Source organism: Varroa jacobsoni, unplaced genomic scaffold (assembly GCF_002532875.2).
Source record: "Varroa jacobsoni isolate VJ856 unplaced genomic scaffold, vjacob_1.0 scaffold_60, whole genome shotgun sequence".
In the NCBI taxonomy this organism is placed as follows: domain Eukaryota; kingdom Metazoa; phylum Arthropoda; class Arachnida; order Mesostigmata; family Varroidae; genus Varroa; species Varroa jacobsoni.
In genome coordinates this window covers 50,471-62,674 of record NW_019212962.1, presented here as the reverse complement: position 1 = coordinate 62,674, position 12,204 = coordinate 50,471, and the positions used below count along the sequence as shown (strand labels likewise).

At 36.6% G+C, this 12,204-nt stretch overlaps 1 protein-coding gene and 1 long non-coding RNA gene across 9 annotated transcripts; one reads left to right on the top strand and one right to left on the bottom strand.

Annotated features, from left to right (window-relative positions):
• Nucleotides 1-65: 65 nt before the first annotated feature.
• Nucleotides 66-5,778, top strand: LOC111261174 (uncharacterized). Of its 3 annotated transcripts, none has more exons than XR_002680833.1 (4): nucleotides 66-80; nucleotides 4,051-4,209; nucleotides 5,187-5,316; nucleotides 5,564-5,778. It is a non-coding gene; the product is annotated as an uncharacterized LOC111261174 (long non-coding RNA). The 3 variants fall into 3 exon arrangements; XR_002680828.1 differs by lacking the exon at nucleotides 66-80 and adding an exon at nucleotides 316-330; XR_002680831.1 differs by lacking the exon at nucleotides 66-80 and adding an exon at nucleotides 1,696-1,710.
• Nucleotides 5,779-5,923: 145 nt separating this feature from the next.
• LOC111261139 (phosphatidate cytidylyltransferase, mitochondrial) lies at nucleotides 5,924-12,106 on the bottom strand. Of its 6 annotated transcripts, none has more exons than XM_022834428.2 (10): nucleotides 11,795-12,106; nucleotides 11,221-11,435; nucleotides 10,836-11,036; nucleotides 9,799-9,916; nucleotides 9,281-9,411; nucleotides 8,966-9,148; nucleotides 8,170-8,280; nucleotides 7,326-7,448; nucleotides 6,839-6,934; nucleotides 5,924-6,748 (listed from the first exon to the last, which is right to left on the bottom strand). In XM_022834428.2, exons 2-10 carry the CDS (start codon nucleotides 11,233-11,235, stop codon nucleotides 6,584-6,586), a joined length of 1,143 nt encoding a protein of 380 aa, XP_022690163.1. In that variant the 5' UTR covers nucleotides 11,236-11,435; nucleotides 11,795-12,106; the 3' UTR covers nucleotides 5,924-6,583. The 6 variants fall into 6 exon arrangements, with proteins under 6 accessions (XP_022690163.1, XP_086824722.1, XP_022690190.1 ...); XM_086968596.1 differs by having other exon boundaries at nucleotides 11,359-11,435; XM_022834455.2 differs by lacking the exon at nucleotides 11,221-11,435 and having other exon boundaries at nucleotides 11,489-12,105.
• Nucleotides 12,107-12,204: the final 98 nt, after the last annotated feature.

Below are 12,204 nucleotides of genomic sequence, written 5' to 3'. Positions count from 1 at the left end.
TACAAAAAAATGTACCGTCTCCTTTCTGCGTTTGATTGACTTAAGTAGCAAAAGTACTAAAAATTATCTTCTACGATCAAGTAAGCAATGAGCAAGTATTATCTATGTTTTTGTTTACTAACTTGCTTAACTAATATTTATGTGCTAATTTGACGCGTCCAAGAAGTTAGGTTTGATTTAAAAGATACAAGCACTCCGTATGGAGTATTTTCAAAATGTAAATTTAATTTGTCATAAGCATTTCAGGATATAATATGCGACAAGCGAATAAGTAAACGACGTTTGTACCTGGACTAATAATCCACGTCGTCCTGTATTTACTTCTTAGTAGTAAGTGGATGTGTACAGAATCCTTTTTATCTTAACTATGTAATTTCAATTATTAAAAGTCCTGACAGTTGGTTCTTTCCTGAATCACTCATTGGAATTAACATTTGTCTAACTCATCTTACATCCCCCGTTTTATAGATATATAAGCATTTATGAATGTAAAATGTAACACTTTCTAGGAATACCAAGGAGGCATCGTTTATCCACTAGGTTCGAATTTTTTTACTCACCCTATAGGCCTTAAAGAAAGTAAACGAAGTAAAGAAAAAAAGAAGGACACAAATAGTCGCGAAAAGGATAATGCATCAATATAGTATTAATAATCAATAAAATATAGTTTATATTAATTTCGTTGTTCGAATTCGGTGGTAAATTGTGCATCTTTACTTTGGAAAGGTACGCTGTTGCTTTATCGCAGCTGTTGAGATAATCAAATGAGGTGCCCTTTGAGTGCAGCAGTCCGTAGCAGGTATCACTTGGCTGCAAAGTGCCAACTTGAAAGTGCCGAATGCAGCAGCAAAGAGTACTGAGTCTTGTAGCATCATTATGACGAAACGCCCAAGGCCCATACCATTGAGCCCATGTAAAGCCCCATTTGCAGATTACAGCTGTCTATATGAATGGTCTATGTGAATTTTTAACTGTAACTATGGATGCAGTCAAATTTCCAGCTATCGGATTTTGATATTATAGAAATTAAACGATCTCTTACATGGCACCCGACTGGCACGGTCAAAAGATGTTCTGTGCCTTAACAGTATATGGGTAATTCATTAGGACCAAGATTCAGTAAAGGGTAAATTTGTGTTGATTGTGTGAGCTCTCTTTTTGATAAATATGAAGACAGATAATGTTAGGGGAGAACATGTACTGCAAGTGGTGCGATGCTTTTTTTTCAATTCTTCTGATCCTAGCACTTTCCCAATTACACATAATAATTACAGATAATGTCTCTTGACCGTAAATATTAATGATCATCACTGTATTTATGTTTTTATTTCGATCCTATTCTGTTATACATGTATATTATACATAAGCAAACGCAATATTGTCTCGATCAGTAAGTCAATGCTACTGGCCAACGTAGGCCTCTTCGAGTGGGTGGATAATGTATGGTGCTCAAGCTGCCGGGGGCTTGCTCTGCTTATAATGACGGAGTTGGTACGTCACCGTTACGGCGGATTTTGGTTGGCGACTTTTGTCTGCGCCTGGCCCCGGTAAAAGATGCGGCATGGGAGAGTGTACGGGGAGAGGCAGTCGCAATTAAGATAAAGAGTTCTTATAGCGATTACCTCACGCAGCACTGTCCTGGTTAGTTGTACTACTACCCATACTGGGTAGCATTAGTAAGAGCAAAATTAATAGTTCGAAGTATGAGTGGTAAGTATGAACGCTGACGCTTTTACCACAAACGGACAGATACACTGCGTTATCAAGGGGCAAAACTGTTGTCTCCATCTGCTCTTTGACAGCATCTGCGCTGGTTATGATATTGCTGCGGGTGCCATTGAGGTTAACAGACATGTAAACGATGTCTGCCAGATCGATTAACATCTTACGAGTATTGATGGACAGGAGTTTTTCGTTAATGTATTGAGAAGCAATGCTTAGTTTTTCGTGGTATGATTTATGGGAGCGGTGCTGGAGTACAATGAACGTAACCTAACCGTCGGTGGAAGAGACTTATTAAAAAGCTAATGTTGTGGAATAGAGGGTATGATTATAGCTTGACGTAAGCGAAATTTTATAGATGGTTGAACAAATAAAATTATAGTGATTGTTTGTGGTAAAATAATGGGAAGAGTAGGTACAGAATTCGTTGTATTATTGCAATAAAAGCAAAAATGTTATCCAGGCTCGTAAAAAAAGATGGTGCTATTTGTACTGAAAGTCCATTATTGGAAAAATGGTCCAAAGGTGGGTTAATCGTTTTCTTCCTGAATATTTCAAGTGAATGATGCTCCTCGTAGTAGTCGATCAATTACGAAAAAAGCTGACACGCGAAGAGCCATAAAATCGGCAAAAAAAAATTAAAAATCCACAACTAAACAATTTTAAACCATTTGAAGAAGAAATTTGACTAGAAATGGAACCCAGGCGTTTGAGTGTTACCCGAACTGACGCAAAAGAGATTCACTTGGTCGCATTTCCATCGACGAAACTTTGTACACGGAATTGAGCTATTTCTAAAGCGGTTAATTACGGGTCACGACGAGTAGATCACATATGACAAATGAAAAAAAAAAAAGCACACTCTACACTCTGTAGGAAAGTCTAAACTGACGCCAAAAAAGCTGCACTATGTGTATGGCAGGGTTGGGAAGGAATCGTGCATTATAAGTTGCTGCCGCCTGACAAAACTATTAATTTGGGTTTCTGCTGTAAACAGCTAATAGGCCATTGAAAAAATGGACCGCATTAATGAATAGAATAAGCGTCGCCCATTACATTGGCAATGCTAACATACGTGTTTAGTTATCCGGTAGAAACTAAGGGCTAAGTTGAAAACTCTTAACGTATCTGTCATATAGCCCAGATCATGCACCACCAGACTATTATGCATTTCGCTCTTTGTAGAAGTCCTCTAATGATGTTAATTTAGTTTCCATAGAACGATGCAAGAATCATTTGTCGTGGTTTTTCGCCGAGAAACCACAGAAAGTTCACAGTGATGGGATTATCGGGTCACAAAAAAAATCGCAAAAGACCATCGATTAGAATGGCGCATATTCAGCTTAATAATATTACTTTCGAAAATGAAAAAATATTTGCTCTAATTTTGGCTTGAAAATGATCAATATTTGTTCGACGAGTGAATACGACATACAAAGTCGCTTGTATGTGTTTCTAAGCATATTCAAACTAGTTAGATACAGCGCATAGGCTTAGCTGACCAGGAAGCTTGGTCATAAAGGAAATGCCACACTCTCGTATGAAATAGTACTAATTATTCAATAAGTTAACCAACTGACATAAAGTCCGGGTAAGCATTATGTATTTCTTCCAGGACACAAAGTAACTCCTTAAAAATACATAAATGTTGAGTTTAGTGCTCTAAAACGAGGGTATTTTAAGTTTCTTCACAGTCGCACACGTCGTAACCATTCAAATTATATTCAAGCTATGCAAAGTCAGGCATGTTCTAACTCGTGGATACATATACGATAACAAGCATAGTAGAAAAAAGCATCAGTACAAGGTTTAGCCAAGAGATGCTTCTGACTTCTTACCTCGCAAGGCTCGTGCCCTTTGAAAATCTTCTATTCAACTGCGTGTGGCTAAGAACTGATGTAAATGATTATTAACACCCAAAGATATTATTTCCTAAACGCTAAGTCGAAGGGAACAGAAGCTGCATTTATCAAATCAGCTTGAAATCAGAAAAACACCTGCAAAAAAGGCATCTAGTGCTAAATGTTCTTCTTCTACTTCGCCATCAAGGTAGAGCCTCTTGATTCAGTTTGACAATTTTAAAGTTATGAAATAATCATAAGGTATTCACAGCTAAAAAAATAAATACTTTGTGTTACGTATAGGGCAGGAAAACGCATTGGGCAAAATTTTGCAGATCATTAGAAGGGGCAATTGGCTCCTTTTATAACTTGTGAGATTATCTGAGCAGATCACGTACTATTAGTTACTCGGTTTTACATATGTGATAAAAACGTCTCTAAATTTTAGAATATTTTAGATAATGACTTCAGCGCATTTTATCTTCAGGGTTCTGGAAATCTTTGCGTTCGTTTCAAAAGGATGACGTGATGATTTAGCCTCCAGTGCTTATCCGTAGCAGACGAATATCCGCCTGTCTGCTTTTTTATTTACAAAGCATCCAACGACTACCAATTGATCATCAGGGGACACCTTAGAGCTAATCTCGTAAGTTTCCATATATTTATACAATTTTTAAATTCGAAGTTGTATCTATATTTTATAAAAAGGCAGGAGTAATACACTTTTTACTTGCGTAAAGTATATGATGTAAAAGAATCGGTTACAGTTCTATTTCTTCCAAGGGTATAATCGCAGTACCCTAGATCATGCGCCTGTGCGCTGGTGCCAGGTATTTGTGAGAATCTGCTGCACAATAAGCATATATTAATTTAATAATGATAAATATAAAACTAATTCTGATAAAGCTAAGGCTCATTACCTAGTGTGAAGACGAGAAAGTTAAGCCTCTACTCGACTTGTATAACGGAATCATCCATTAGTACCCCTACACAATTGCAGAGTGCAAGTGGCTATCAATGGAGAGCAACAACCGCAACAAGCACTTCTTCACTGGCAGTATCTAAAAAGTTACGGGATTTCTACCGTTCAACTTATTTAGCTATCAAGATTTATTCCTCCAATTATTAAAGTTCAGCTTAACTTCAAGTTCAATTACATAAACGCCAAAAAGAACGTTTATAACACTTTATGGTGAATACAGCAGACTCATGTAATTGTGTATGGTAGAAATGTGTGACACTTTGTGAAAAACTATAACATTGATAAGAAATCTGCATCAATAGGAATTTATTAAATTATTAGAAGGGGTTAAGCAGAATAATTTGCTCGTTTCATAGCTTGAAAACGAGTAGATTCTATATATGAAAAAATTGAGTTTAATTTACCGTGGTTTAATTCAGTGTTTTGTCTATAAGTGGCGTTGTTAATAAACAAATGAGCACTGTTCTAGTTCCAACTACACACTTTTAAGTAATTTATGAATTGCAACCTGTGATTTGATCATAATTTTTATTACTATACACTTCAATTAACATATTTCATCTCGTTGATGTTTGGCGTCTACGGAACCTTGTTGATCAACCCAACACCATCATATTGTCGTGACGTGAACACACTAATAGCAACTATGGATGTTTCTCCAAGTATTTTTAGAATTCTTAGAAAAATCAAATTCACGCCGCTAATCTTCGTCGCTTTAGGACTTGGAGAGTGGTATGACAAACAGGCCAACGATAATATGTCTCGCTACAGGTAAGTTCTTCCCTATTTCAGTTCAATTACAACGGCACTTACCCTGTCACAACAAATAACAAACGACCAAATAAATCTAGCAAACTTGTTCAGATCTAGCGTATGCTCGCATTGTCAGCGTTAACTCAATATTGTTGCAACATTTAGATGTCGCATTCCAAATTGTAATCTAATAATAACCTAGATTCTTGTTATTTTTTTACTATTTGTTATTTATAAAGTGTCAACATAATCTGCTTTACTACAGGGGTAAGAGTAAGCTGTACGGCAGACCTGAACACGAAGCACGTCCTCCATGGTGACGGAAAAATGATAGCGTCTGCGGAGCATAGTTATGCGCGATTTTTTTCATTAGTGTGTACGGAAACTAAAATAATTAATTGAATTTAGAGTTGAAATGGACTGAACAGGATGATATTTTCTTCGTTCGGATTATTTGGAAAATAAAAGTTTCAATTTCAACGATTTGTGTAGTAACTTGTTTTTATATGTAGGAGCACAACCACCGTGAGTTAAAATAAAGCGTAGTTTTACAATATTAAGCACTAGGTGCTTTTGAAAATTAATCAGAAAGCAGAATCGGTTTCACAAAAGAAATTTTCCTTGATTTGTTCATTCCTACAAAAGATATCGAAAAAAAATATATTTATTAATGAATTATTACATGCATTCATTGCATGAATAGATATATCTTCAACAATTAAATACAAAATGCCGCTAGACTCACTGGTTGCTATGGCAACTAACAAATATAATCAAAAGCAAAAGTAAGTTCGTGTAACATGCTAATTTTGACGGCCAACCTATCTTAAAAAATCGCAATCGTAATCCCAACAAAGAAAATATGTATGTTTTACATGCAAAAAATTGACTTTACTTAATTCTTTTCTAGAATTCATGTTTAAAAAACATTCAATGCCAATTAACAGTTATCATTTCATACATCATATTTAAATAACATTCAATACCAATTAACAATTATCATTCTATACATCATATTTAAATAACATTCAATGCCAATTAACAATTCTCATTTCATACATCACAAACTATCTTACACTACTCTTCTACTACGACTGTACTTTAAATTCATTCCGTTCTATATTGGAGAATGTAGAAACACTATATAAACCATGTAACTTCAGAAAATTAGATCGTACAGCAATAATCTTTAGCTATAAGGCGCAAGCTCCTGGCACTGTTCCTTGAATCAATTGGCATCAAATAACAACAACAGCTTTTTATTAATGAAGTGTATTGGCTGCGTTCACGGCGATTGTGAAGTCCCACGCCGTTTTGATTCCTGCGTCATTTTTGGTTTTATATGTTTGACCGGCTCCTTAGTTGGCCAGATTCCTATACTCATCATCATTTTCGATATTTTGGATGCAGAGTAGCTTAAAGCCTTTAAAGGGCCAGACGTCACCAAACCCTGTAGACGATGGTGCGACATATGTTACTCTTTGTATGTATAGTACTAGCCAATAATTAAATGCCACTAGCACAAGAGTAAATTTTTTACCTTAATGCTTTGTTTGAGGGCGGAGCTCCACACTATTGCTCGAACACTTTCTTGTACAACTTCAGCACACAATGATGCCGGGTTGCGCGCGATCGACTGGGGCACCGAGAGGATTCGTGTAAGTGTAAATATAACATTAAAATGTATAGAGCAAAAAAAAAAAAAGCAATTTATGAATCTGTTACAGGACCTTTAAAAGAATGCGCAGTCCAATGGGATACCGAGCTGCAGAGTTTCCAGCTTTTCACGCAAATCATTTCCATTAGTTATTCTATAAAGCATCTTCAGGTGTGTACAGATGTATACTTTGAACCAAAAAAATTACCTCAAAAGACAGCAAACTCCGACTAAATCTTCAATGACCTATGCGATTTAAAAAAAAATTTGTCTTCTGAGATAACTTCTTATTATACAGTATATCGGCCTCGAACAATAGGAGAGACATCTATGTGTTCCCTATATTAATTTTTGCTTGACATTGGTATACCTTGAGAATATCTTCGACATCTTTGTGACGATTCTCGCCGGGCCTCCATTTCGTCATCAGCTGATGCTGTACAGCCTTCGGTAACAACTCTAAATGATGAAGTCTCGCTTGTTCCGAAAGGTCCTGTTGTTCACAAGATAATGGCATTAACTTTATTAGCTCGTAACGATATGACTTAAAAACACTATTCCTATATCTACAACTCACACCTATATAATCTCAGCAAAAACTACTCGTTGTAATAAGAAAAATCCCGAATAACTCTAGTTCCAGCAAACTGATCTGTTAATTTTTCACAAGATCTATATAGCACGTCACCTTGGCTTTTCTAAATTTGGGGTCTCTATGCAACTGCCAGGTCTTACTGTATCTTATGTTTAAGAAATAAATCACGAAAGAGATAGTTTTGATTTAGAATGTTGCTTTGCTTAACGACCGATACTCCTTTTTTTATTTGCACACGCCTCGTTTGTGCTTTTTGATCTTGTTAGTCACCAATATTTGAACCCAGTTGCAGAAACAGTTCGTTCTTCTTTCGAGTTTCATTTCGAAATTCATAACCTATTTGTAAAAGCCAACCTCTGCAGTCAGTAACCTGCAGAGATTGGCTTTTACTAGGTTACTAAGGTTACGAATGCCAGGTGATCCCCTCAAAAATGTTAGGCAAAAATTCAGGTGGTACAATTTGAATGCTATTAAATTCACGACGTACTACAATCTACTCTAATCGTTAAATACTTATACTGTTCAGTTTCTGTACGTATAGATTATTAACATTAGTTTGTTATTTCCTTCGATGATATAAGTGACGTTTAGGCATAGTGCATTTAGGCATGCGGTTTACCTGTTGAACCTTATTCGCTCCATTTGTCCACTCTATGGTGCTCATCGCTTGAAGTACGGGCGCGTAAAGTTTAGTGAAATCCCCAACTGCTGGTTTAACAATATTTGAAATCTGCCAGCGAAACAAGATAACGTAACAAAATGTTGTTATTGACAAAAATTGCGTTCCTTTCACTGGCTGAGTCTGTCACATTGTTCATAATGTAAATCCTCCTAGCAGGCAAAGAATAATATTTTTTCTAGCACGTTATTTACAGAAAAGGTAGATAAGTCTATCTCTACAAGATCAATGCAGTTACTTCCTTCTTCAGTGAATATCCACATATACTAACAACAATCCGAACAAAAATGAGCGTTTCTGTTCGGATTTTACCAGTCAAACAAATAGAACAGCGCTTATATGTAACATCGCAAAACAGTGCTTAAGGGTAACCAGAGGCTCAAAAGCTTCCAAATTGCTTTAGATATCATCATAAGCTTGCATGACTCAACGCATTCCCGTAGCAGAGAAAATTATTTCTGTGCTACTACTAAAGCCACAACTATTATGCTCGACTTGATCAATAGCACGTTTGAAGAAGTCGACAATTTGTTTCACTTACACGGTATTGTAGCCATCCTCGTGTACTCATCAGTTTCAACAGAAAATGCGTGAAACCTCGAAACCACCCGTAACACAAACGCAGCAAAAACTAATCTAACTATATTTGAGTACATAAAACTGTTATTCAGTGTGAACATTTAGAAGTTCACTGTTATGCTTAAGCGAACTATTAGACAAGCAGGGGATACCATACCATCTCTTCATCTACCTTGTTCCTATCTTCGCCGAAGATCATACGGAAGTCTCCATCGTACGAGAGGCGAGTTACTCGCAGAAAGAGATCCTCAAGTGTGAACGTCTCGGGTAACGTGAGTAAGGCCGCATGTACCGCACTGTTCAGATTTATCTGTTGCGCCTTCAACACTTCAGCATCGACCTGTATTGAAATCAACTGTGGGTCAAACGATATTTTCGATACTGAATGCGTACCTTTAACTTTTTCACGATCATTTCTGTTAGCGTTAAGAGAGCAAATACGTACGCATGATCAAACTGTAAATTTACTTACAGGCGTAATATATTTAACAGGCTTCTGCATCCTGCCGGCAACGTATAGCACATCCCAATCTAGCAGATCAGAAATGAGGCGGTCCTTAGAAATGACGCCGTATTTTATCAATTGATCTTCAATTCGAACAGCTAAAAGTCATCAAAAAATAATTTTAATTGAGCATAACGTATTCAGTAGTACTGCAGTACTGCATCGTAACTGAAAGAGACATTAATAAGCCATCTTATATCAGATGGACAGCATGACATCTTGACAAAAAAAGTACAAAACGTTTTTTTTCTTAAATTAAGGTAAAGAAAGGAAGTCATCTCTACAAGGGAACACGAATCGATAAGATTATTTTTAAGCGGCAATTATAATGACATGAATTAGAGCACCTTACAAGCTTTAATCGTCCAAACGCCCTAAGTCCACTCTATTAATTCTAGCACGCATGTGTTACATTAATTTAGCATACCGTTTGTTTAAAAGGTGGTAGAATTAACTAATACCCACAAACTACAACATTTCGCTACCTGTATTGTAGTACACGTATGCAGGCATTTCAGTAAGTTTCGCGATAAAGCGAGGCCCGAGATACCTTGCCAAGGAGTAGTGACTCTTGTTCCGTTTCAGATTCTCAATGTGGAAGGTCTATAGAAAGAGGACAAATCTAGTACCGTTAGAAACTGATTGAGCTGGACAACAAGTTTGCTCTGGCAGCATCTGTAAGAGTCTCTGCTCCGACTCTTTTTCTAATCTGCTCTAATACTCTGCAGAAGACTATACATAGAAACGTGAGCTTCTAAGCTTTGAAATGGTTTCTGGAAGATTAATTGATCATGACGATTATTGGCTGAACGTCATTTCATCTGAATGCACCAGAATGTGCTGGCTCCTATTGGAACCGCAAGGTTTGATGATAGCTTACTAAGAGAAACCTACAACGGCATATTTAGCCTGGGATTTGACAGTGTTTGGAACATACACCTTCGGTTATTATAGCCTAGCATTAGATGGCGTTGACAACGTCGACCAAATAAAGGAGCTACATCTATTTTATGGACTGAAGCCCAACTTTATACTTCTCGAAATGGCATCAAGTTTGGGCAGAGAAGCTGTTCCACTCAAGAAGACAACCATGAAAGTTTTTAAGATTATAGCAAAACCTTATTATAGAAGTTTTCTTAGACAAAGAAGTATCAGAAAAGTGGGAAACTCCTAAGTTCATGAGGACGACCCAACATAATAATTTTATTAATGATGAAAAACGATTTAGCCGGCGTCGACGTTTATAATAACAGAATCAATTAATCGCTTAGGCTAAGCTTAAGTATAACCCATAGAACAATGGCAAATGCCACATTTGCTTTGTTCTTCTAACCTTATTTAATGCCATCATCTTAGCAAAGCTTAGGCTAATCAATTTCACCTGCACTATCAATTGTAGTCTGTTGCTCTAGGTGAAATGTAAATCCAGTATTTTACATATCAATGGATAACTGATAATGTAATTTTGCTCACTTTTAATGAGTCTAAAGTGGACATAATTCATTGTGAGTGTCTATTGTACCTTCGGATTGTCAACGACAAGTATGACATCTAGCATATTGTCTGGAGATTCATTATTAGTCTGTCGGAATACGGCACTTCCGTAGGCCAAGGCCATATTTGTTGGCGGAAAGTTGGTCAGTAACTGGCGGGTCCAGTGAGAAGAGACTACTGCGGCCTTTGGAAGTGCTGCAGTTGTGCCTGCCATTTCTATAGTGTTTAACTGAAATTTAACAACAAACCAAGAGCAAATATATTTCATAATAAATAAAGATCACTCTTACTTTTGTTCATTATGTGTCTTCACGCAAGCAACACGGATCTCACTTTAAAACTACAATGTACAATGTAAATAATGAGATAGTAGCTTAAAATTAAATCACTGCATTTTTATAACCAATATTCACTTCAAGTACACTCATGTTCCAGTTTTGTCATTCGTCTCCATCGTTATTCCTAGGGGAATGCACCAAATTTTAATTTCGAAAGCACAAATAGTCCGACATAAGATACAATCTCATCGTTGTTATAAAGGTGACATTTACATCATAATAAATTTTATTGATACACCTGTGCATAAGAATAGTAGTATGTGAGAGGACGTAAAATCTCTTCTTGTGACCTGCAAAGTGTTTTTTAGTTAAATATAAATCAAAGAACTGGCTGATCACTTACATGTATATATAAATTTTGAACGTTTCATTTTTTTTGTATGATATTGACTACATAACTTAAGTCATTATTACTATTCAGTTTTAATTAAAATTAGTAAGTGACAGAATTGGAGGATAAACACTAAAGCTGTGCGGTCTGCTCATGCAGTGCACTGCGTGATCCTAAGTGGTAAACAATATATTCCGAATAAGATGTCGTTAACCATCTCATCCATGCATTTCCCAAAGTTTGCTGTTCTCCCTCAGGGAATTTCTTAAGATGGTACACGATAGATTTTAAATTAACAAGGTACAAATAATACGTAACTAGTATATTAAAGCTATAGTTAGGCCAAATTCTTTTTCAGCTAAGCACCATTCGAACTTTATCACGTTCACAGGTCAAACATGGCACTGATTCTCTTTTTTTACATCAATTTGAACAGACTACTAATTTATAAATAGGAAGCCGCTTTTGTGTTTTTGATCAAACACGTTTTGAGCCCTTCGAATCGTATTCTCCATTTACGAAAATGGAACGGAGCTAAACACATTTAATACAACTATCTCGTATGTAAAAACCTATCGTTCGATATACATATGCACTCGTGTTTTCGTCCCGGCTGTTTGTTCGAAACGCGTTGTTTCTGCCGATCCACTCGTTTAAAATTTAGCGCGCCACGGGTTCTCCGCAGCGAACGCGCCACCTAGCGGCGACTGGGTCTTTCCTTTGTGGTT